The 26,998-nt window shown below is 47.3% G+C and overlaps 1 protein-coding gene across 3 annotated transcripts in view; it reads right to left on the bottom strand.

Moving 5' to 3' along the window:
* Window positions 1–26,998, bottom strand: part of SH2B3 (SH2B adaptor protein 3) — a 79,937-nt gene that overhangs the window by 13,497 nt on the left and 39,442 nt on the right. For all 3 annotated transcript variants that reach the window (XM_035120445.2, XM_035120443.2, XM_035120444.2), the window contains exons 3-4: window positions 6,810–6,920; window positions 5,545–5,636 (exon numbers count right to left, since the gene is read on the bottom strand). In XM_035120445.2, the coding sequence (XP_034976336.1) occupies window positions 5,545–5,636; window positions 6,810–6,920 (203 nt within the window). The remainder of the gene's footprint in view (window positions 1–5,544; window positions 5,637–6,809; window positions 6,921–26,998) is intronic.

The raw sequence follows: 26,998 nt of genomic DNA on the forward strand, positions 1-26,998 counted from the left end.
GTGCCAGGGCAGTCTCGGCAGAAGAGACAGCCAAACTGTTTGTTGATCACATTTTCAGACTGCATGGATTACCTTTAAGGGTTATTTCGGATCGTGGCCGCCAATTTGTTTCCAGGTTCTGGCGGCGGCTCATGAACCTCCTGCAGGTGGAGGTCAGCTTGTCGACGGCTAGACACCCGCAGACCAACGGACAAGCGGAGAGGGTCAACGCCATTCTGCAGCAGTACCTGAGATGCTACGTCAGCCAGCGGCAAACGGACTGGGTGGATCGCTTGCCACTAGCAGAATTTGCCTACAACAATGCAGTGCACGTCTCCACAGGGGTGTCGCCCTTTAAGGCCAATTACGGGCGCGACCTCAGATCTTTCCCAGAGAGGGAGAGGGAGGAGGAGGAGGAGGGCCCACAGGCTGAGGATTGGGCAGAGGAACTGGAGACGGTGCACCAGCAGCTCAGAGAACACTTGGAGAGGGCCAAGGAAGCGTACAAAAAGGGGGCAGATCGCCACAGGCGACAAGGGGAGGTCATCAGGGTGGGGGACAAGGTGTGGTTGTCCTCGGAGGGCCTTCCCACCAGAGGGAGGTGCAAAAAGCTGGCACCCAAATGGCTGGGCCCCTTCACGGTCACGCAACAGGTCAACCCGGTGGCATACAGGCTGGCACTGCCAGAGGACATGAGGGTGCATCCAGTGTTTCATAGATCGCTGCTGTCGCCGTACAGGGAAAGCAGCAGGCTCAGAGACAGCGAACAAACCCCCGAGGGAGGGGGGGAGAGGGAAAGCAGGGAGCAACTCAATGAGGCCACGGCCATCCTGGATTCAAGGTGGGGGGTGGGGGGCCTGGAGTACCTCATGGCATGGGAGGATGCTCCACCGTCCCAGAATGAATGGGTTCCCGCCACTCAGATACAGGAGGAATTCTTGGTGGAAGAATTTCACGCCCTCTTTCCCCACAGACCCAAGCCCTGGCACATGGAAAGGGAGGGGGAGGAGGAGGAGGCACGGGAGAACAGCTCACCATGGCGCTGGGAAGCGGAGTTTGAGGAACCAGAGGATGAGGTATGGGTGTCGCCAAGATCCACCCAGTCAGAGGAAGGAGCAGATTGGCAAAACATTTTTACCCCCACCAGCTCTGACGCCACGGACTTTTTGGGATTCCCGTCCTCCCAGGCGGAAGGGGGGGGCTCGCAGGACTGGGGGGAGGTGTTCACACCAACGGGCTCGGAGAGCACCGAGTTTTTAGGCTTCCAGTCGTCACCGACACATGGGGGGGGCCTGGGGAGGGGTGAAGGAGAGCTTGGGAGGGGGGTGGATGTGAGGGACAGGGGATATCGCGAAGTCCCTCCCCTCCTGAGTTCAAGCCCGTCCCCGAGCAAAGGGGAAAGCAGGGAGAGTTCCGATTCCAGTGGGGAAGCAGGAAGTCGTGTCCGAGGCTCAGGCAAGGTAGAGGAGCCAGGGTCCCAGGTGGGACAGGAAGGGGCAAGTAAGGGGGGAAGACCCATCCCCCCAACTCCAGAATTACGCAGGAAGAGGAGGGGCAAGAGGATGGGTCTGCCAAAGCTTTTGTGTTGGAGAAAGACGCGCCAAAAGCCATTAGGAGGTTCTGAAACCGACTGACAACATCGCTCCGTGTAAATAGCAATGACTTGAGCACTGTAAATACGCAGCACCAATAAAAGAATAAAATGCAGAGCTGCGTAGCGTCGTTACTCTGAAGTAGTCCACTCCGGCCACTGTGACACTCCTGTTATTTATTACTTTGTATTTTATTGCATTCCCATTTTAATTCCATAGAACGCAATGGAAAATACTGTGACAAATAACAAAATGCAAGACAAGAAATAGAAGCAGCAATAAAAATGCAACTAAAAATCAACATGACAATTTCATGTGCTGCTCCCACCATTCTTCAAACACACTGTGCAGCTTGTGGGCCACGGGGGTCCCCAGACCAGAATTTGGGAACTCCTGCCTTGAAAATTAACCTTTGCAGGAGGAAGAGAACTATTGGCATTACAGGCTTATTCACACGTTGCACTGAACACATGTCCAAGATTCCTCGTGCATGAACAGGTGTTTGTGGGAAAGAGATTTGTGCAGCACAACTATTTGGGCACACACAGATTACATGCTCAGATGTCACCCAGGTTGTCTTACCCATCCCACACCCCACTTACCAAGCAACCTGGCACTGGTGACAAGTTTTGGACCTGATTTCCTGGCACATTTATGCTACCCCTGACCAAACACCCAGTGTTAAGGTAGCCATTTTATTCTCCAAAAAGGGGGCACGGAACCTTGGAGAGAAGCAAGTAGGTTGGGATAGTAATGCTCTTAGGTTTTGGACACAGGCAGTTCAGTTGCCACCCACCGCTGCTGCTACAAGAAGCTCAGAAAGGAGCCTGAAATTTGGTGGAGGGTGTGTGTGTGTGAATGAAAGGAATCACAGTGTGGCTCTCTGCAAATCACAATACCACTTCTTGCCCCTAGCAGATTTCAGTAAGAGGAAGCCCCAAGAGAAAGTGAGACACCTTTGAAAGACTGGCATGAGAAACTTAGTCCGCCGGGGGGGGGGGCGCTAGTTTATCAATTTCCCAATTTTATTATTTATACCCCGCCCATCTGGCTGGGTTCCCCCCCGCCACTCTGTGCGGCTTCCAACAAATACCAAAATACATTACAATATCACAGATTAAAAACTTCCCTAAACAGGGCTGCCTTTAGGTGTTTTCTAAATGTCAGGTAGTTGTTTATCTCGTTGACCTCCAATGGGAGGGCGTTCCACAGGGCGGGCGCCACTACCGAGAAGGCCCTCTGCCTGGTTCCCTGTAGCTTTGCTTCTCGCAGTGAGGGAACCGCCAGAAGGCCCTCGGCGCTGGATCTCAGTGTCCGGGCTGAACAATGGGGGTGGAGACGCTCCTTCAGGTATATAGGACCGAGGCAGTTTAGGGCTTTAAAGGTCAGCACCAACACTTTGAATTAGGACCAGTGTTATGTGGTCTCGGCGGCCGCTCCCAGTCACCAGTCTAGCTGCCGTATTTTGGATTAATTGCAGTTTCCGGGTCACCTTCAAGGTAGCCCCACGTAGAGCGCATTGCAGTAGTCCAAGCGGGAGATAACTAGAGCATGCACCACTCTGGTGAGACAGTCTGCGGGCAGGTAGGGTCTCAACCTGCGTACCAGATGGAGCTGGTAAACAGCCACCCTGGACACAGAATTAACCTGTGCATCCATGGACAGCTGTGAGTCCAAAATGACACCCAGGGTGCACACCTGGTCCTTCAAGGGCACAGTTATCCCATTCAGGACCAGGGAGTCCCCCGCCCCCGCCCGCCCCCTGTCCCCCCAAAACAGTACTTCTGTCTTGTCAGGATTCAACCTCAATCTGTTAGCCGCCATCCATCCTCCAACTGCCTCCAGGCACTCACACAGGACCTTCACCGCCTTCATTGGTTCTGATTTAAAAGAGAGATAGAGTTGGGTGTCATCCGCCTACTGATGCACACCCAGCCCAAACCCCCTGATGATCTCTCCCAGCGGCTTCATATAGATGTTAAAAAGCATGGGGGAGAGGACTGAACCCTGAGGCACCCCACAAGTGAGAGCCCAGGGGTCTGAACTCTCATCCCCCACCACCACTTTCTGAACACAGCCCGGGAGGAAGGAGCGGAACCACTGTATGACAGTCCCCCCCAGCTCCCAACCCCTCTAGACGGTCCAGAAGGATGTTATGGTCGATTGTATCAAAGGCCGCTGAGAGATCCAGCAGAACTAGGAAACAGCTCTCACCTTTGTCCCTAGCCTGCCAGAGATCATCAACCAGTGCGACCAAGGCAGTTTCAGTCCCATGATGAGGCCTGAATCCCGATTGGAAGGGATCCAAATGGTCCACATCCTCCAGGCATGCTTGGAGTTGTTCAGCAACCACTTGCTCAATCACCTTGCCCAAGAATGGTAAATTTGAGACTGGGTGATAGTTGGCCCAAGAGTTGTAAGAGAGAGAGACACTGGGCTTGCACCCACCCGGCCATCCCACACTCTGACTTGGGAAGGACTTTAAACCCCCAGATACACGGCATCGCAAGAGAGGCTGTGTGCCTTGCTTCCTATGGACTCCAGGGCTTAAAACAAGTTTCCCAAGCCAAGCAGAAGACAAGGTGCAGAAAGGGACATGGATTCTGCAGTCCAAGTGTATTCTATCAGGCCTTTTTACTGAATTAACAATCTGTGGCCTTTTAAACTGTGCTATATTGTATCTGTTTGTTACGATGGTACGTATTTTTGCATTTTTATATTGTAAACTACCCCGTCACTGGCAATCTCATTCGGCACCTTCTCCCAGCTTTAGAAATTTTAGTACTTGTCAGTCACACACTTCAAAGCCAATATTTGGAGGCATAAGGCTGAGAAACTTTAAAAAGAAAAGTTTTAGAAATAAAGATTGAATTCCTCAACCGATATCTCATTCTTCAGCTTTCCTGCATCGTTGCACACAAGAAACACATAGTCCTCCACCATTTTCTTTCAGGTATGGCTATTTTCATCACAGAAGCCATCCTTCCTCTGGGCTTTTTCACCCCTAGGTCAGTCTAGGCCAGGCATAGGCAACCTTGGCTCTCCAGATGTTTTGGAACTACAACTCCCATGATCCCTGACCGCTGGCCCTGTTAGCTAGGGATCATGGGAGTTGTAGTTACAAAACATGTGGAGAGCCAAGGTTGCCTATGCCTGGTCTTGGCTATAGAGTACAGGAAATACTCAGTAATGGATAATGTGGCATTGGAAAAAGATTTTAAAAGGGCAATAAAAATGATAAGAGGATAGTACAAATCCCCCATAAGGAAAGCCTGCCGTGTTTGGGACTAAAGGTGAGTAACAGGAGACGGTACAGAAGTTTATAAAATTATGCCTGGCACGGGGAAAGTGGATAGAGAATTTTTTTTCTCCATCATAACTCTAGAATTCATGGGCAACCAATCAGGCTGAATGTTGGAAATTTCAAGACAGGCTTTTGTTTATTTAAAGAAGCAGGTTTCTAATCCTCATGAGGTGCTGAGAAAACTTGGGGGGGGGGGAGATTCCTACGCACTTCCCTGTCTTCCAATCCCTTCTGTCCAGAGCTCGATTTGTACCAACCAAGGACCAGCCCAGGAACCATTTTTTAGGGCCTGGATTACGGTCTGCAATACATGAAACAAAAGTCAACGCAAGAGACTCTGAGCATGTGAACCTGGATCTGCACCGCACAATAAGAGAGAAAGAAAATCTGCACCAGGAAAAGGTGGATCCTGTAACCATCTTAGTCTGCATTTTAAAAGAGAATCTTGTCTAATTCATTCTGCATCTGCTAATCAAGGCAGCCCAATGCCTCCCTTGCTTCAGATGTTCCAAAAGGAATTGCTGTACACATTCAAGTTTATCTTCCCGCCATGAGGACTAGAAATCCTCTTTTTTGAAGAAAACAAAACAAAACACCCTAGCAAGGAAAAACACCTGGAGAACTGCATCGCACAGCCCTGGCACAGAGAATAGTGGGGCAATAGCTTACCCTCGATGGAGGCACTCTTTAATTTCAGACATCCAGGAACACAGTTGCTGGTCATCTCCAGCCTCAAATACAATATCCATGGAGGTGTTCCCCTGTGGTGGGGGGAGAGAAAAAGAAGAAAAACGCTGGGAGTTCTTCATAATGCTGAGGCAATGCTGTCTAGGTTCAGATCGTCTATAAAACCCCATGGGAAATCCACACCCTTAAGTTTCATAAAATGTGTGTCAGTATGCATATATACTAACAGTAACACCTTCAACTTGGCCTGGTAGCAAACTGGCATCCAGTGAAGATCTCAGAGCACTGAAGTTGTATGCTGCCCAGGAATAATATATACATACATACATACATACATACATACATACATACATACATTCACACATACCCTGCCCATCTGGCTGGGTTTCCCCAGCCACTCTGGGCGGCTCCCAATAGAATATTAAAAACATGATAAATACATCAAATATTAAAAAGTTCCCTAAACAGGGCTGCCTTCAGATGTCTTCTAAAAGTCAGCTAGTTGTTTATTTCCTTGACATCTGATGGGAGGGCGTTCCATAGGGCAGGCACCACTACCGAGAAGGCTGTCTGCCTGGTTCCTTGTAACCTAATTTCTCGCAGGGAGGGAACCACCAGAAGGCCCTCGGCACTGGACCTCAGTGTCCGGGCTGAACAATGGGGGTGGAGACGTTCCTTCAGCTATACAGGACCGAGGCCGTTTATGGCTTTAAAGGTCAGCACCAACACTTTGAATTGTGCTCGGAAACGTACCGGGAGCCAATGCAGATCTCTCAGGACCGGTGTTATGTGGTCTCGGCAGCCAATCCCAGTCACCAGTCCAGCTGCCACATTCTGGATTAGTTGTAGTTTCCAGGTCACCTTCAAAGGTAGCCCTACGTAGAGCGCATTGCAGTACTCCAAGCGGGAGGTAACCAGAGCATGCACCACTCTGGCGAGACAGTCTGCGGGCAGGTAGGGTCTCAGCCTGCGTACCAGATGGAGCTGGTAGACAGCTGCCCTGGACACAGAACTGACCTGCACCTCCATGGACAGCTGTGAGTCCAAAATGACTCCCAGGCTGCACACCTGGTCCTTCAGGGGCACAATTACCCCATTCAAGGCCAGGGAGTCCCCCACACCTGCCTGCCCCCCGTCCCCCCAAAACAGTACTTCTGTCTTGCCTCAACCTGTTACCCACCATCCATCCTCCAGCTACCCCTGAAGGGTCCCTCCCTCCCATACGTGCAGTGGTTGCATAAGGATACCTTCAGCATCTTGAGGACAAAGGTGTCCGTGTGGTCCGGCATCTCCAGGCGAGTGCAGGGACGGACTTCTTGGATCTCCGAGCAGGTGGTCTGCAGCTTTGGCTTCGAACTCTGCGGAGAGAGGCAGGAGAAGCAGCTGCGGTGAGTCAAATCCACGCACTGGTTGCACCAGCGAGGCATCCCTCAGAGGATCTGGACCAGGCATGTCAAACCTGCGGCCCTCCAGATGTTTTGGCCTACAACTCCCATGATCCCTAGCTAGCAGGACCAGTGGTTGGGGAAGATGGGAATTGTAGTCCAAAACATCTGGAGGGCCGCAGGTTTGACATGCCTGATCTGGACTATGGGTAGAGCCGAACCATACATTGAAAGGCACGTCAAATGCACATTCAAAACACATATCTTACCCCCAAAGAATCCTGGGAACTGTAGCTTGTTAAGGGTGCGAGGAATTGGTCTGTAAGGGGGAAACTGCAGTTCCCAGGATTCTTTTTTTTGGGGGGGGGGCATGTGCTTTGGAAGTGCACTGTGGATCAGTCCTGCATCTCCTGTCACCTTCTGGCCTGGTGAAAGCTATAGTCAAAAACATCTGGAGCATTTCCAGGTTGGAGAAGCAGAGATTGTGTCCTAGGATATGGGCAGGGTAACAATAACAGCAACAGTAATAATAATAATAGAATAGGACGTCCCTGTTTTCATCAGAGAAAAGTTAGAAGGTGTGCCATTCAGAATCCTGATTAGACCACTCCAGCTTTGAGATTACACCTAGTAACCCAGATTGCTTTAAAGCTCACCTTTCTCCACTGTCAAGAGGACTAGGGCCTTGGAACTTAAACAGATGTATTTTGAGCAGAGAACCTCACTGTATTCAGTGACCACTTCTACTTCCTATGATGTGACTGAGGAGCACAGAAAGCTCCTGACTGGTGGGAAAAATTCCATGTGGTGCCCGAAATGTCCGTATGAGCCTCTGGACCGCAGGGTGTGTGGATTCCTGCCCTTGCGGTGCCCCTCCCACCCTGCTCCCGAAATGCCACCTTCCCTGGTAATTATGCCACCCCAAGAAACCAGGAGGGAAAATGAGACAACAGCTGGGACCAGTTCCCCCAACTGGCACAAAAAGGGTCGGTTTCTGAGAGCTGGCGTGAGGCGCAGGGATGCTGAGCCAATGCAGGAAGCCTGATGATGCAATCGGTTTACCAGACAGGCCGTTTCCATCCCCAACTGATGGGCTGCTTGGATTTTTCCACAGGCCGAGAGCCTCAGAAATAATCCTCTTGGCCAAGAGGGGCAGCCGGCGTGACTCACTGGCATTAAGGAGCCCTAAGCCACTCGGGGTCAGCGGTGTTAGCAGAGGGGCAACAGGGTGGCCAGCAGGCACCCAACCAGCCAAACCCCAGCCTGCCGGCTCTACTGGAGGTCACGCAAAGCAGCGACAAACAAACGAAAACAACCCCACAGCTGCTTGAGATTCCAGCATCTGTGAAACCGCTTGCAGATCGAGGGCTGCAGAAGTCATCCAGGAAATGGGAGGAAGACAGAGAGATGCCTCTTTCCCCAGGTGGAAGGCGCAAGGAAACAGGAGGGGAGGCCAGCTGACAGGGAGGAGGCCCCAGCAGGCAGCAGGCACCCCCCAAAAAAACACACGTCCCATTCACGTGACCTGGAGTCAGTGCTGGGCCATCAGCATCTCCCCGCCTCCGAAGGATATTCCCAAGAATGGTGAACATATGTATTGATCTACACACAAGAGCAGGTCATTTAATCACAGTATCTTAGAGTTGGAAGGGACCCAAGGGTCATCTAGTCCAACCCCCTGCAATGCAGGAATCTCAGCGAAAGCATCCATGACAGATGGCCATCCAACCTCTGCTTAAAAACCTCCAAGGAAGGAGAGTCGACAACCTTCTGAATGAGTCTGTTCCACTGCTGGAGAGCTCTTACTGTCAGAAAGTTTGAATATTAGAGAGGCAGTGGTGGTGTAGTGGTTAGACTCTCAGGCTAGGACACTGGGAGAACAGGGTTCAAATCCTCCCCATCACAAGGCTTCCTTAAGAAAAGAACCACAAAATTCACCTTCTTTATTAAATGGCTTACACTGTTTCTTTCCTGTCTTTTGAAACACAAGCTTTTGGGGCTCCTTAAGAACAGAATGAATTGGGTTCCCGAAACCCTTTTTTAAGACTGAGAGTTTATTTGGAAATGTAAGACCCTGCTGTGGGCACCACAAAAATGCCAATTTACCAAAGAAAAACTGCCAATGCTCATAACATTCAGAACAAACCAGACAAAACAACCTACAGTCCCCCATCTTTTTTCTTTTCTTTTTCTAAAGTAGGTAACATTTCCTGCTCCCCCCTGCCAAAGAAAACAGGCAGTCTGAACAACCATGATGGGACATGTAGTTCAGCAACATATGGAGGGACACAGGTTCCCCCTGCCCATTGTTGTTCCAAGGGCAGGTCCACAGCATACATTTTAAGCACCACCAAATCATATTTGAAGCACATGGCTTCTCCCAAAGAATCCTGGGAGTTGTAGCTCTGTAAGGGGAAAACTACAGTTCCCAGGATTCTTGCGGGGTATGTGTGTTTCACGTGCTACAAACATGCCTTGGATGTGCTTTAAGTGTGTATGGTGCAGATATCTTAATTCATCAATCCAGAAACACACAAATGCCCTCTAGTGTCTGATTCTTAGAGACAGACTGCTCCTGAGCATGGAGGTTTCTTTTGGCCATCACAGCTGAGAGCTATGTTGTTCAGAGAAGGGATGGGGAACCTGCAGCCTTCCTGTTGCTGTTCGGCTTCCCAGGGGTGATGGGAACTCGACCCCATCCTCATCTGAAGGCTTATAGGTTGCCCAGCCTGCCTTAAAGTCACCTGGGCAAGCAGTGGTCACATTCTGTAGCAGAGACAGAGAAACAGAAGAACGGAGGAAGCTGCGTTACACTGAGTCTTATATTGCCTTATGCACTGACTGGCAGCAGCTCACTCTGGGGATTCAGGTGGGGAGTCTCTCCCTGAGCTTCCACCTGGGGATGGAACCTGGGGTCTTCGACCTTCTGAGGTACGGAGCTTCAGTTTAGCCTGCGCACTCCTTGCAGGTGGAGGCTGCCAGGCTTCAGGGAATCTGATCCCTCCCATGGTGGCAGCCAAGAAATATATAAACAAGAAGAGTTCTTACCAAGTCTTTTTATTCAATATTCACAGAGAGACGTAGAAAAGGCTGTTTCTCTTAGATAATGGCGGTGCTCCGAGTAAAGTCCCACCCCCTCTGTTTCTCCTATTCTATGTCACCCCTGTGTCGTCTGATCTGTGCTTTCTGCCTCTGAGCTTTCTGTTCTACTACTCTCAAGGCACGCCTGGTCCTGGGAGAGAGGGGGGCGGGTCAGGAATGCTTTCTAAAGACACTGAGTCTGTCAACTGTCTCTCCCCTGGTGCTGCTTCTTCCTGTTGCTCCTCTCCCAATATTTCCCAGCTTCTCCCCTCCGCAGCCTCGGAACTATGACCTTCTGCAAAACACTGTTGTAAATCTATACTGCCCTCCTTTTCTCGGGAAGGTTCAGGAGGCGGGGTGGCGGCGGTCTCCACCATCCCTCCTCAGTCCAGTCCCTGACATCAGCCTTTCCTGCATATTTCACAATGTAAAACTCCATTGAAAGGGCACCAATAAAATGATAATAACCACTATTCATCATTAACAGCAGCAACAATACCACCTTCCAGGTACTGGGCAAGTTAAGTTAGTGGCGGTGCCGGGAGGGGAGAGCAGAAGGAGGACAATCGGATTTCCTTGTTGCTGTGGAAGGGGATGTGGCCGAGACTCCCAAAATATCTCTGCTCTCTCGGCTATTGGGGGGGGGGGAATCCGCTTCTGCTTTCCATCTATGTCATGCTGTTTTTGTTCCCAGTTTTGCAGCCTTCTGAGGTTTGTGGGTTGGTGAGTCACGGGCCCCTTGCAGCAGCTGGGAAGGGGCTCTGAATGGTCAGCTCTCTTTTGCCAGGAAGGTGAGGTAGGCATCGCCAAACAGCATTGCCCCTTTTAATATATGCCATTTAACATCTATATGAAACCGCTGAGTGGGGTCATTCGGAGCTTTGGAGCACGTTGTCAGCAATATGCCGAGGACACTCGGCTCTGCTTCTCATTTACATCTGCAGGTGGGGCAGTGGAAGGGCTGGACCGTTGTCTTGCCTCGGTTGTGGACTGGATGAGAGCCAACAAACTGAAGCTCAATCCAGATAAGACAGAGGCAATGTTAGTGGGCGGTTTCCTAGACAGGATGGATGGGAGCTTTCCCTTGCTCTTGATGGGGTCACACACCCTCTGAAGGAGCAGGTACGTAATTTGGGGGTACTCCTGGATCCTTTGCTGTCGCTCGAGGCTCAAGCGGCCTCAGTGTCCCCGAGTGCCTTCCATCAGCTTCGGCTGGTGGCCCAGCTGCACCCCTGTCTGGACAGGGGCAGCCTAACTACTGTTATCAAGGCTCCAATAACCTCTAGGCTGGATTACTGCAACACATTATACACAGCGCTACCCCTGAAGACAGTTCAGAAACTTACAGCGGGTGCAGAATACGGTGACCTGCCCTTCTTCATGTACCTCCTCCATGAGAGGTCTGGAGGGCGGCAACATGAGAACGGGCCTTCTTTGTGGTGGCTCCCCGTCTGTGGAATGCTCTCTTTAGGGAGGTTCGTCTGGCGCTTTCATTATATATCTTCAGGCGCCAGGCAGAGACATTCCTCTTCAACCAGGCCTTGGGCTTTTAAGCCTTTTAAATGCGTTTGGATGTGTGTGTTTGTGTTACTGTTTTGTTCCTTTCAGTGTTGACTATTTGCTTGTGCTTCTATCTTATGTTTTTAATCTTGTGAACCACCCTGAGATCTTTGGATGAATCAAATAAATAAATAAATAAATAAATAAATAATCAAATAAATAAATTCCACCACTTCCCCCGACACATGTGGACAGCAGCAGCCCCTCTCTGGGACCAGCCAGGTGTCAGAAGGCTCTCTGCATTGCTTGGCCTCTTTCTTTGTCATGCCCAATAAAAACGACACCTGGGGTGACATGCTGTTGCACAGTGTGATGTCACTGTGCGCACAGTGTGATGTCACTGCGTCACCTCAAGCATCGTCTGCATCAGACATTGGCCCCATTCTGACCATACATTTAAAGCTCTACGATACAAAATTCACAGCTTCCCCCAAAGCATTCTGGGAGCTGTCATTTGTTAAGGGGGCTGAGAGTTGTTAGGGAAAGGCAGGCTTCCTCAAACTCGGCCCTCCAGATGTTTTTGGCCTACAACTCCCATGATACCTAGCTAGCAGGACCAGTGGTCAGGGATGATGGGAACCTGTAGTCTCAAAACACCTGGAGGGCCGAGTTTGAGGAAGCCTGGGTAAAGGTAAAGGACCTCTGACAGTTAAGTCCAGTTGTGAAAGACTCTGGGGTTGCGGCGCTCATCTCGCTTTACTGGCCGAGGGAGCTGGCGTTTGTCCACAGCTTCCGGGTTATGTGGCCAGCATGACTAACCCACTTCTGGTGAACCAGAGCAGCGCACGGAAACGGCGTTTACCTTCCCGCTGTAGCGGTTCCTATTTATCTACTTGCACTTTGACGTGCTTTCGAACTGCTAGGTTGGCAGGAGCTGGGACTGAGCAACGGGAGCTCACCACGTTGTGTGCAGATGGCTCCTTATTCCCCTCACAGAGCCGTAATTCTGAGATTGGTTTAACAACCAATCCCTCTTGCCAGGGAACTCTTAAGAAATCCATATTTTAGTGCAGTAGTCCCCACACTTTGGAACTCCCTGCCTATTGACACCAGACAGGCACCTTCACTCAGTGCCTGGTAAAAACATTTTTGAGTGGACAGGCTGCCCAGATATGTAGAATGCTGATACGCATCTAATCTGTTTTTAGTTTATCGCTGCTTTTAATCATGACAGCAAATGTTTTATGCAGATCTTGTAGCTGTTTTCACTGATAATTTTATTGTTTTATTCTTTTTGCAAATTGCTTTGATGTTTTGTTTCGTACTGAAATTCTAGGACATAAGTAGATAAAAAGAAACTGTGCTACCTACAGTTTGTACAACTGCGCAAAGGTCATTTTGACGCCAACACATCACTACAAAAACAGAAACACACAAACAAACAAAAACACAACCCTGTCTTTTTCCCCCAACATGCCCATCAGCTTCGCCCAAATTTGCTCTGCGGTTCCTGAGAATGCTACACCAGGAACAGACAAAAGGCAGAGAAGCAGGGAGTGTTAGGAGACATTTGGTGGGGAGAGATAAAGAGGCCGGCTCTGCAGCGAAATAGAACAGGGTGTCCTTTTCAACACGTAAAACACAAACACCACGCTCTTCGAAGGTCCCCCACCTCTGCAGGATCCAAACAGGGTTTTTTTTTTATAAAAAAATATATAACTCTCAGTTTGCATATGCTGAAATGCATTTGCCATGGATAGCTGATGGGAAAAAAATCTTCCTCCCTCAACCCTTTGCAAAGACGGACTGTGGGGCGGGGGCGGGGGGGGGGGCGCGGAGAGAGATAAAAACAACAAGGAGAAAGAATTATAAATTCCAAAAGCACAGAGAGCAGTAAAGTACACAGAAGCTTCTGGGCAAATAAAAGTTATTAATTATACCCTGCCTGCTAATTTAGCAGGGTGGGAGTGGGGCAAATTGTGGCTATTCCAGCGGCGGACTTTGAAGTTAACAGTCTCTCCCAGATGGGATGCAATTATCTTCGTGACAATGCATTGCGAGACCCAGAGCAACTGCAGGAAGCCTGGATAATAGAAAACGTAATGAAATTTAACCTGCCAGACATCAGGGAAGGGTCTCTCCTGGAAAGTCTGGGAGAGACTCACTGCCTGGAATTGTGGAGAACCGCTGCCAGCCAGAGTAGGCAATATTGAGGTGGACCAGTAATTGGAAGCATACAATGCTGACCACTGGGCTGCTGTTGAGGCAAAGTGTACTTTAATGCCAGCAGCGCTCAATTACAGGGGCCCAGGCCCTCATCCAGGGTTTGTTTTTCCTGGGTGTTTGCCTAATCGCAGGAGCGGCAGAACACACTCTCTGTGACATATTAAATGGCAGAGACGGGAGAGGGTTTCAGGTGGAGGGCCGGCTTGAGGAAGAGTGGACACCATGGCCTGTGTCCTTTTATAAATCAGTCAGCTAAAGGTTTCGCTGATGGAGAAGAATATTATTTCTTCGAGGTCCAAGTTGCTGATATTTCAGAAAGCTCTTCTGAGGCCCGTATGTTACTGGCTTTCCTTCTGAGAGCGAGTGTCAACACGTAAAACTGCAAATCCGACCTTCATTTCCGTTTTGAGCTTTTTGGCGAAAAAGCAAACCTTATTTATCCTGAAATTCAATTAGCAAGCAATTCATGTAGTAAGTGCACATGATTCATGTACTAAAAATTCTCCCAGTTGGTTAGGAGCCCTAAAAATAAGGAAACCTTGCCAGATCAGAGGTTGGAGCAGAGGACAGATGCTCAAGAGGCCGGAATCGAGTGCAGAGAGTGGGAGTTGGTTCCACTATTTATGACAAAAAAGGCGTACAAAACCACAAGCAGACACTTCCACAAAACACCACAAGCTTCCACGGCACAAAACTTCCATTTCCTCTGCTCCACAAGAGAAGTGGGTCAGTGAGGTTGAAGCGTTACTCAAAAGAGGATTCCCTTCGCGGCAGGGCCCATTCTGTTGCCTCTGGGATGCTGGCACCCTCTTTCTTCATCAAAGGGGTATCCCCCCCTTCCCGGCCAAGTAATCTGCCCGGGCTCCAGTGGGTGGAGCTCAAGAGTCTTAAAAAAAATGCTGCTGTAACTCAAGCGAGGCTATATTGTCAGCGCCGGGACATGCTGCCATGTGCATAGCAAATTCTGAGAATTCTGCCCTCCTTTGTTGCATTGTTACAACAAAATTGTTAGAAGTTCAATGCATTCCAGAAATAAAACATTATAACACAAAATAAAAGTAAAGCAATAGAAACCTGCAGACAACTCTATGTATGTATCCAGTACCATTCACAGCTCTGCTTCTTCATCTAGGGAAGACCCCAAATTTACACCCCATTCTTCTTCTCCTCCGCCTGCCACTGGGAACTAGGACTGGGTTGAGTTAATAGCTGCTGTGGTTAAGACGAGCACAACTGTTTCAATTGCCTGTACAGATTGCTCAGACCAAGGGCAGTTTAGCGGTTCATGTCTTGTACGCAGAAGGGTCCCAGGAGCCCAAGAAGGCAAGCAGGAGACCTCCTCCTCAGGCATGGGACCCCATGGTGATTCAAACCCCAGCCCCTGCAGAGGGCTTGTGGGAGTCGTTGAGTGCAGGGATACCAAAGGCATCAGAATGGCCAGTTTGAATGCTTTATTCCGAAAGTTGTAGGCTTGCAGCAAGTCAGGCTGCCGGGCCTAGCCTTCTCTTGCAGAGGTGCAACACGGACACCACGACAAGGAAGCAAAATTGCACATATTCTTTTTAAACAAAGCAACATGCGTCACACTGCCCAGGACCTCCCATCACTCCACCTGCCCAAATGAGGGCATAGGTGGCAAAGACCCAATTATTACAGATAGCTCCCCTGTCTGGGCTTAGAGACGAGCACCCCAAGCCCACAGATAAGGACAACATCAAAGCAAGCCAGTTAGCTTATATCCAAACAACTGAATGCAAGCATGCCTGAGCTCATTGCAGCTACAACAACTAACAATTCATTGTAAGGTTATCTTCGCAACCAAGATGGTGTTAGTGGAACTTCCGGAACAGTTCACCTTTGCTTCAACACAGCTACCCATGCTCTAGTCCATGGGTAGGCAAACTAAGGCCCGGGGGCCAGATCCGGCCCAATCGCCTTCTAAATCAGGCCCATGGACCGGTCCGGGAATCAGCGTGTTTTTACATGAGTAGAATGTGTGCTTTTATTTAAAATGCATCTCTGGGTGATTTGTGGGGCATACGAATTCGTTCATCCCCCCCCCCAAAATATAGTCCATCCCCCCACAAGATCTGGGGACAGTGGACCGGCCCTCTGCTGAAAAAGTTTGCTGACCCCTGCGTCTTGCCCGTACTCCCAACAACCCCCCCCCCCGGCAACCATCACATCTCAAACCCAGATTCCCTTTCCTTTGCCTCTCAGACCTTCCTGCTCCCTCTGTCAGTGGCTTTCAAGGGTCTCTTGCAGAAGCAGAGGCCTTTCTCAATACCTGCTAACTGGAGATAACAACAACAGCAAACAACAACAACATCATATCCCGCCCATCCAACTGGGTTGTCCCAGCCACTCTAGGCAGCTTCCAACATAATATAAAAACACACCAAGACATAAAACATTAAAAACTTCCCAATACAGGGCTGCCTTCAGATGTTCTACCCGTGAGCACTTATCAGTCCTTCTCATCTCAGGAGGAAGCAGACAAAAAGAAACTCTTTATCAGGCAGCTCTTAGAAGTCTCACGCGGAAGAGTCTGTGTGAAAGCAACCCTGAGAGGACACTGGAAATGATATGCAAGTACCCAGCAAAGAAATCCAGAAGGAAACATGAGTATGACTGAGCCCGGGACCTTCTGCATGCAAAGCATATGCTCTACCCACTGAGCTGCAGTGCCTCCCTGTTAAGTGACAACAATGGCTTTTAGTTATGCGGAGGCCTTGCCAGAAATGCTTTCTGCTCCAGTTTACAGGGTGACTATAATATGGTATCATATTATATGATCAGATCGTGAAGCTGAGGCTCCAAGACTTTGGCCACCTCACGAGAAGAGAAGACTCCCTGGAAAAGACCCTGATGTTGGGAAAGATGGAGGGCACTAGGAGAAGGGGACGACAGAGGACGAGATGGTTGGACAGCGTTCTCGAAGCTACGAACATGAGTTTGACCAAACTGCGGGAGGCAGTGCAAGACAGGAGGGCCTGGCATGCTCTGGTCCATGGGGTCACGAAGAGTCGGACACGACTAAACAACAACAATAATATGGTATATTGGCACCTTAAAGACCAACTAAGTTTTTATTTTGGTATGAGCTTTCGTGTGCATGCACACTTCTTTCGTGTGCATGCACACGAAAGCTCATACCAAAATAAAAACTTAGTTGGTCTTTAAGGTGCTACTGAAGGAATTTTTTTATTTTACTTCGATCCAGACCAACACGGCTACCTACCTGTAACCATGGTATATTGGTTTAAACATCTATGTGAAAATCCAATGACATTAAAAACAAAAAAGGGGGTGCAGAGAGGGAGAGAGGAAGAGAATCATGGCCCTGCAAATCCCAACGCATGTCCCCACCCACTAGGGAGCATCGCCCTTCCATCTCAGAAGCCACTGTTCCGCCACGTGCTCTCTGGGGAGCACAGAAAAGGAAGAAGTTCTAAGAAGCAGCAATTCAGAGAAAAAGCAACCTCAGAGCTGCCTAGAACTGAGAACACAGAGGGGCGGGGGAGGAGGGGGGGGGAGAGACCAGGGCATAAATTAAGAGAAAGAAAGAAAGAAAATGAAGAAACTAAAAGAGGAAGTGATACATTCCTGCGATAAGGAGGCCAGCAAAGTCCGGTCTTCGAAGAAGTCACTGCAAAAGGCATGCAGGGGGCAGGGGGCGGGCTCTCCCTGCTCTGAAGATGCTTGGGTGAGATTTGGAGCCACAGCAAAAAAAGGGACATTTCCAAATAAAGCGCCCCCCCCCCCCACACTCAAGGACTTTTCAGGAAGATGAAAGAGGTTTATATGTCCAACCCTCGAAAAACCCACAAATGGCACAAGCTGCCCTTCACATGCCAGTCTCCAAGGCCGCTCTTTCCAATCACAGTGGTACCTCGGGTTACAAACACCTCGGGTTACAGACTCCGCTAACCCAGAAGTAGTACCTCGGGTTAAGAACTTTACCTCAGGATGAGAACAGAAATCGGGCAGCGGCAGCGGGAGGCCCCATTAGTTAAAGTGGTACCCTCAGGTTAAGAACGGTTTCAGGTTAAGAACGTACAGACAAAACATCAAAACAGACAAACTGGTATAAAACGGTCAAAACATCCCAAGGATCACGTCGAGGGGCAGGGAATACATAAGTGAATTATGCATCCTTCGTTGCACACTTTGGAAAGTATGTACCTATAAATGCCAAACATAATGGGAGCGATACAACAACAGCAGACTTGCGAAGTTAGCAACAACCTTGGAGTCAGTGGCATAAGATCTAAATGAAGAAGACCTGAAATATCCAGTGCCGGAGGATAAGAAGTCCAAATTTCATATAGAGCTGCTAGAAGGCAAAACAAAATTATTGTCTAGAATGTATGATTTGTTGCTAGAGTGGCATACAAAAGGTGAATTGACAAAAGAGGTGATGATTAAATGGGCAAAAGATTTTGGGCATAATATAGAATATGACAGCTGGTTGAAATTATGGAATCAAACGTTAAAATTTACCGCATGTACCGCTTTGAAAGAGAATATTTGGAAGATGATATATAGATGGTATTTAACTCCAGTAAAATTATCTAAAATGTATAGAATGAATAATAGAATGTGTTGGAAATGTAAGGAGAAGGAAGGAGATTTTTATCATATGTGGTGGAAGTGCGATAAGGTTAAAGAATTTTGGGAAATGATATATAATGAATTGAAGAAGATTTTTAAATATACCTTCCCTAAAAAACCTGAACTATTCTTGTTAGGAATGATAGGTCAAGAAATTAAAAAAGAGGATAATGTATTATTTTTGTATGCAACAACAGCGGCTAGAACTTTATTAGCCCAAAAATGGAAGACACAGGACTTACCGACGATAGGAGAGTGGCAGACAAAAATGATGGACTATGCAGAATCAGCGAGACTGACTAGCGGGATCCGGAACCAGGGGGAAGCAAGGTTCCTAAAAGACTGGAGTAAATATGTGGACTATATGGAAAAGAACTGTAGAAGTTTAAAAACTCTTGCAGGGTTGAAATAAATCCTGCGAATTGACTTTAAGGGAAAGAAACAAAGAAACTGCGAGATAAGCTTTGATTAGAAAACCTAATGAGGGGAGGGAGGGAAGTCAAAATAGAAGATAGTGGAAAAGATCAAAAGAGTAATGTATGTTACTGTGATAATTTGAACATTTGCAAGTTTGGGTTGGATGTTTATAAATGTGTGTTAATTGGAAAATTTAATAAAATGTTATATATATAAAAAAAGGAATATCCAGTGCCGGATTTACGTATAAGGTAAACAAGCTATAGCTTAGGGCCCCATTCTCTGGGGTGGGGGGGCAAAAAATTTTCACTGTTAATATACTTCTTAATTGTATTTCAGTTCAACAATTACTTTGGTAAAATACATATTTGGTTGTGTGCAAATGGCTTTAGATACCTATTGGGTCCATAAATTACCACATAGCATATATTCAACAAAAAAAAACAGAAACAAAACCAGCGACAGCTGGACATATAAAGGGTGCCATTACCTTCAGTAGCTAAGGCCTCATCAAACCTAAATCCGACCCTGGGAATATCGATATAAAGTTCAGTATAGCACACCTCTCCAAAAAGAAAAGTGGGCAGAAAGTGGCCTAGGCTCTTCTGGTGATGAACTAAAATTCACTGTGATAATGTTGCCTCTGACTACTCTGGAAGTGTTTCTAAGATGTGGCATGCTGCTCAATTAATAAAGCTGTGCCAAGCTTCTAGTCCTCTTCATCTGTGGCTTAATTCGTCCCGGAACATCTGAAGTCACAACCAAGATGACCAGCACTTTTAGAGTGTGCCAGGAGAGGTTGACTGGCAGGTGAGGGGGGACCCATGTACATTATCTTGAGATTCTTGGAGGAAAAGGTGAGATTTAAATGTTTTAAATAAATAAAATGGATTTGATACTAGTACAACTACTGTGGATTGCTCCAGAAGTTTGCTCAACCTGACATATTTATAAAAGAAGAAGAAGAAGAAGAAGAAGAAGAAGAAGAAGAAGAAGAAGAAGAAGAAGAAGAAGAAGAAGAAGAAGAAGAAGAAGAAGAAGAAGATTACCACGAAATGTTTTCAGTTTAGGGAAGACTTGAATGGCTCAGAGGTCATTTGAAAGCGAAGAGATATTACTATCTGCTCCTTGCCATTACATTTCTAACTCACCTTTCCTCACAAGGGGCTAAAGGTAGTTCTCCACGCTTTCGATTTCATCCTCACAACAACCCTGTGAGGGAAGTTAGGGCTGAGAGGCTGTGACCGGTGAAGGGTCACTCAACGAACATCATGGCTGAGTGGTGATTATTGGAGAGCTAATGATCTAACAATCACAATTCCACAGTTTTTTCGAACCATGGAGGCAGAGAGCATGGCCATTGTGGCTAGAAGCCATGAATTTGTGAATATGCTGTGACCCATTCATTGCCCAACGTGAAAAAGAAGGTTGTCCTGAGGCCTCCCCTCCCTCCCCCCCCCACCGAGGGGTGTACGAATATTGCAATTCCATGATTATCATTGTTATTATTTAAATTTATTACCTGCCCTTCGCCTTAAGGTTCCAGGGTGGGTCAGAACAATTAAATGTTACAAATAGTGCAAAACAACTTACATGGTACACTTTTGCCTTGCAGTTGTTTGGCTGAAGGGTGGCTTAAAAGCATTTCAGAATATTAAATAAATGTGGGTTCAGAGGTAGAACAGAACAGGTGGATGATGTGGGATCCAGCTTCCCCAGCACCTCGTTTTGAACCAAAGAAAGTTTCCAGTCCTCACGGATGCAATCTCTACCCAGCAAGCAGTAGATGGTAGTCAAAGCTAAGACACAGTGAGAGACATTGACTACCGCATCTTCCCCTGACCTTCCCCTCAGCCGGCACAGAGTATGTTCTGCGTATTCATCGTGAATGAATCACGAGAGTTTCTGCTCAGCATGACTTCGTACACATCTCAGAATTCAGTTTATCTTACTACAGAATCCTGTTCATTTACAGTGGTACCTTGGTACTCGAATGGCTTGGCTGCTGAACAAATTGGCTCCCGAACACCGCAAACCCGGAAGCGAGTCTTCCAGTTTGCAAAGGTTTTTTGGAAGCCGAACGTCCAATGGGGCTTCTGCTGCTTCCGAAGCTCCTGTAGCCAATCAGAAGCCGTGCCTTGGTTTTAGAACTGTTTCGGGAGTCGAATGGACTTTCGGAACGGATTAAGTTCGAGAACCAAGATACCACTGTACAGATTTTTTAAACAACAACAACACAGCACTTCTTTTTGTACCTTGAATATCTGTCATGAGGATTTCTCGGGCGGGGGCGGGGGGGGGGAGCATATGGTAAGCAGGTTTGGCTGACATTACTCCTCTTATTACTGTATTACGGTTATTACATAGGAATCCATTCTGGCCAGGATCAAGGGTCTCAATAAGGGGGGGAAAACCAACTACTGCCTCTTGCCCAAACCACACATGGACCAAGAGATCTAGCAAAGCCAGGCTTTGACCAGGTGGCAGATCTACACTTGCAACGGGAAGCAAGACTGCAAGTGCCCCTATTTTCATCGGAGAAAGGTTGGGAGGGTATGCGGTTGCAGCTGGAAGTGAGATTGCAAGGTTGCAGGAAAGTCACAGCCGCCATCTTTTCCTTTCCAAAGCTTGGAATATCTATCATCACGAACCTGGTGCCCTCCAGACTACAACTCCCATCAGCCTCAGCCAGCGCGACTATATGGTGCTGCGGCTGATAAGAGGGTAAGAACAGCCTTCCGGATCAGGCCAGTGGCCCACCGTGTGGCATCCTGTTCTCAACAATGCCCAACCAAACCACCCATGAGAAACCCACAAGCAGGACTCGAGCACAAGAGCCCTCACCCTTTTTGTGGTTTACAAGAACTGATATTCAGAAGCAGAGCTGCCTCTAGCCGTGAAAGTAGAGCATAGCCAGTAGCAGCTGATAGGCTTCTTGCCACCCCCTGCTTACCCCCCTCCAAAAAAAACCCCCTCTAGTAGCCTTGAGCTCCTTGGAGAAAAGATGGGATAGGCAGGATGGCTCCCAAGGAGTTCTGGGATTACCAGGCTCTCTCAGCTCCCTTCCTCCGAAATCGGAAATGTGAGCAGTGCTGGTTTTGAGGGGCACCCGGGCAAGGTGCCTTCTTGTGGGTCCAGCAGCCAGCATTTTAGATATTGCACAATGGTGCTGGAGGAGACTCTTGAGAGTCCCATGGACTGCAAGAAGATCAAACCTATCCATTCTGAAGGAAATCAGCCCTGAGCACTCACTGGAAGGACAGATCCTGAAGCTGAGGCTCCAATACTTTGGCCACCTCATGAGAAGAGAAGACTCCCTGGAAAAGACCCTGATTTGGGAAAGATTGAGGGCACTAGGAGAAGGGGACGACAGAGGACGAGATGGTTGGACAGTGTTCTCGAAGCTACGAACATGAGTTTGACCAAACTGCGGGAGGCAGTGGAAGACAGGAGTGCCTGGCGTGCTCTGGTCCATGGGGTCACGAAGAGTCGGACACAACTAAACGACTAAACAACAACAAATGCCACAACTGTCACTCCCAATTTAAATGGCAGGTCCCAAACCCTTTTCAAAACAGAGAGGCAGGCTCCATTAGAGTGTGGGGGAGGGGGTTGGGAATTGCACTGACTTCAGGCTTAAATAAATAAATAATCTCTTATAAGTTAAGCTATTGTTATTATTATCAATACAACAAACATGAAGTACTTTGAACACAATGTTCTGCTTTGTTTTTCCTTTTTTAGTTTTAAAGAAAACATTTACAGGTTACACTTTTCACATGCTTAAGTGGAACTACGTTTGCCGGGTTAATTTTAAAAGGCAAAGAAAAATGAAGGGTCCCCTGATTTATCAGGCTGATCTGCAAATTGCTGTGTGAACTGAACTAATAACCACTAGGCAAGCTGTCTACCTTCCTCCACCACCCATTCTCCCCCCCCCCCAGAAAAAAATGCAAGGCGGACTTCTTGACACAGTTTGAGGTGCTTTTTTGTGCTGGAAGGAAACAAAGTCCCCAGGAAGACCCAAATGCTGACAGGAAATTTGTGTGCAGGCAGGAAGGGGGGGGTCTCTTGGATCGTGGCCATGGGCTTTCCCTCAGTGGATAAAAAAGCACTAGCCTCAGTTGAGGCTTCATCCAGTCACAAAAGCTTCCTTGTTGAAATAGCAAACAGCTGTTTAGCAACAAAATAAGAGTAAGAAGTAATTTTTGGTGGGGATGCAGCCTCCCCACCACCACCACCAAACATGCATTTCTTATTAAGACAAACACATTGAAGGAAAGAAGCCGATTGGAGACATTAAAAATATGTTGGCAAAAGCCAGAGAGGAGCTGGGAAGTCCCCATCATGCTCTGATAAGAAAACAGAACAAATAACTTAAAGGACGTGTGGGGTGTGCATGGAGGGAAGCGGTGTGTGTGTGTGTGTGTGTGTGTGTGTGTGTGTGTGTGTGTGTTCCTGCTTTCAAGCTGGATTGAACGACAAGCAAAGCATTTCGTTACTAAAAAGCCTTGAATGAAAAGAAGAAGAAAAAGAAGGTGCCTAAACCACACATTTTCATTTTGATTTGAGGACCGAGGGGCTGGCCCCTGTCAGGCGGAATCTGATGCTGCGATTCACTCTCGGTTCCTTCAAAACAAAACTGGTTTCGGGGAGAAGATTTGACAGAAATTGACAAGGCAAAATCCGCCCCGAGAGTTAACCTCGAGGGCAGGAATTAAAGAAATAACTCATCCTGTGTGAGGGGTTGAAGGGGAAGGGGGGGGGAAAGCAACCACAATATTGACAGGGTTTGTTGTTGTTTACAGTCGAAGAAGCCCACTTTTAGGAGTACCAATAAAAAAGCAGACCAAGAACTCAGGCCAATATAAGATTCAATAGTGAGAATAATCCCTACTCACAAATCAAATATGAATCGCAAAAAAGAATACATATAAGTCATACAGAGATTGTAAACTTAAAGCCACAAAGGTATAAACAAGGCAGTAATTTGTTGCAGCATTAAATGTGAAAGTCTTTAAGTTGTAGTCAGAGCTTGGTCATAAATCGGAAGCCAGGACAGGGCCCTGTTTCGGTGTCTTCACCTTCATCAGCTGGAAGTGTTAAACATTACATGAAAACACATTTATGTACCAGTTACATAAACTGAAATTGAAAATATAAGTTATTAAACAACATTTAAACATGTGGTTCCTCACCTAGGTTTAAAGAGATCATATAAATGTGTCCTATTATTTCCTGCGTTTCTCAGAGTTAACAACTGAAAAAAATTAAACATTGACTAAGAAAGCATAAATATACACTAATTACATAGATTGAACTTGAAAATTCTAAAGCAGTATGGTTCCTCACCTAAGTTTGAGAAGATCGTATCCTGAGATTCTCTGCGTGTCTTAAAATTGAGAAAGAGTTTTTCACCTTTTATATGCATGCACTTTAAGGATAGGTGTGGTTCCCTAAATTTTCTTAAAGGAACAAAGTTCTAAAGCTCAGAGGACAGCTACAATTTAATTTAAAGGTCTCATAGAAATGATGTAGATTTGATTTGTGAGTAGGGATTATTCTCACTATTGAATCTTATATTGGCCTGAGTTCTTGGTCTGTTTTTTATTGGTGCATTTACTAACAAGACCTCCAATTTATTTCACTTTTAGGAGTAGGCAGCCGGCAGCCTTAGGGCCAAACCCAGCCCAGAAGGGCTTCCCTGTTTGTTTGCTCCCAAAGCAGAGCCCTTAATCCCAAAGGCCCCTTTCAACACACAGCCACAATATCATGCGGGGGTAAGACCACCAGTAGAGACTTGACACTGGATCTGACCAAAGGGGGCCCATCTACCCCAAAACCCATTGGCCACCAGCCTTTGAGATGTCTGCAAGCAGGACCTGAAGATGGCAACAGCCCCGTCCCCATTTGTGATTCCCAGCAAATAGTATTCAAAGTGTCTCTGAAAATGGAGGCAGGACGCACACCCCTTGACCGAAAGCAAAGGGCTCTTTAACCCCGTCGTCCCTGGTGCAAAGGGCAAGCAAGGCTCTGCCAGGTTCTCCTTGGGTGCCTTGCATGAGCCAAAAGGCATATTGGCACAGGCACATGGGGGTGTGCAAGCAGAGAACCCCGAGACCGAAAGGTTCAAGAGGTGTTTTGCCTATGTGTTGGGCTCAGGCACAGGAGAACTGCTTCAGCCCCAAGGCTATAAATGTGGTTAGAAACGCTGTTTGCAGGCATGTTGCGGTGTTTGCAATAAAGGCCCTTTACAGGGAGCTGTTTTTTTATTTAGTGCAAGGGACGCACGAAGCCCTTTGAGTGCTTGTCAACATTCCGTTGCTGACTGGCACAAGTGATTAGGAATCCTACCAGCATATTGTACAAGGAAATACCAAAGGAGGGGGAAGGAAATTTGGATTACATAATGTATTAGCTCATCAAATAGAACTTAAACTCACTTGTGTAAGACAGAGATATTGGGAGAATGGTGAAAGATCAGGCAAGATTTGGGGTAATCGTCTAAAGAAAGACAAGTCAACAATCCCACTCACTAGAGGAGATAGAGGTGACGTTTACAAAACTTCAAAAATCATTTTTTAAAAAAATTCAACTTGGAATTATATATCAACCCAGAAAAAAGTTCCCTATGAAGACATAGGTAGAGGCCTTCTTTAATAAAATAAAATAAAATAAAATCACCATATTTAGATGATTCACAAAAGCAAAATTTATTAACACTCCATTGCTGAGCTTTCCCCACTTTCATAGTTCCAGTGCCTGGCTGTACCATCCTAATAATAATATTATTATTATTATTTATTATTATTATTATTATTCATACCCCGCCCATCTGGCTGGGTTTCCCCAGCCACTCTGGGCGGCTTCCAACCGAATATTAAAAACAGTACAGCATCAAACATCCTAATCACAGGCCACAGGGTTGAGATGCATGCAAAAAGCAGGAGTGTATGTGTGTCTATCTGAAGTTCAGTTTGTAAATAACCAATTGCTTATTTATTATTGTAACATTTATCTACTGCTTAATTAAAAAAAAATCCCTCGAAGCATTTTACAAAAATAACAAAACAATAAAAGTTTCAGTAAAAAAAACCAGCTATTTAAATATTCAAATAGACTTTTTAAAAATAACCAATAAGCTAAATACGTATCAACATTCTACATACTTGGGTAGGCTTGTCTAAAGAAACATGTTTTTTAGCAGGCACCGAAAACAGTACATCGAAGGCCTGGTGTCAATAGGCAGGGAGTTCCAAAGTAGTTGCTGCAACAATAAAGTATCTATTTCTTAACAAATGTGGAAGGAGAGTTATGTCAACCCGCAGCAACGGGGCCAGATTCACAGGCCGAAGCAGTCAAGTGGACAAACATAGGGTGAAGCTATCTTGCAAGTTAACTGGTCCCAAGGTGTTAAGGGCTTTTCATATACAGTGGTGCCTTGGCTAGACGAATTTAATTCGTTCCACGGGTCTTTTCTTATAACGAAAAATTCGTCTAGCGAATCCCATAGGAATGCATTGAATTTTTTTTGATTTTTTTTTTGCCCATAGGAACACATTAATTGAATTTCAATGCATTCCTATGGGAAACTGCGATTCGCTAGACGAATTTTTCATAAAACGAATTCGTCTAGCGAGGCAACCTCCACTAGAAAAAACCTTTCGTTAAGCGGAAATTTCGTTAAGCAGGGCATTCGTTAAGTGAGGCACCACTGTACCTTAAACTTGGCCTGGTAGCAAACGGGCACCCATAGCACATCTCTGAGCACAGGTGTTCTATGCTGACAGGGCCTCGCGCCCATCAGCGTTCTGCACCGACTGCAACTTCTGAAGCCCCACACAGAGCGCGAACTTTGCCTCCAGGTGACCAAATCGGCCTCCCACAAGAGAGGAGCGACATGCGCAATTCTAACCATTATTGGCTTGATAGGATTTATTGTAAGTGTGGATTTTATTTGCTAGCAGGGACCTCCCTGGGCATGAACCCCCCCCCCGACTCCCTTCCTGTCCTCCTTCCCCCACACCTCACTTCCCCTTGACGTCCTTGCCAAATGCGCGGCTGGCACCGAGCACGAGAAGGCAGGAAACAGACGGGAGCACACTCATGCGCTCTCCGGCCCAAACGAACAAAGACACGCAGCCCTGCAGGAAGTCAAAGAGGAAGATCTCAAGAGAGCTCGTTCCCCAAATTAGACTGTGTTACCAGCCCAT

The sequence above is a fragment of the Zootoca vivipara genome, chromosome 6 (genome assembly GCF_963506605.1).
Source record: "Zootoca vivipara chromosome 6, rZooViv1.1, whole genome shotgun sequence".
In the NCBI taxonomy this organism is placed as follows: Eukaryota; Metazoa; Chordata; class Lepidosauria; order Squamata; family Lacertidae; genus Zootoca; species Zootoca vivipara.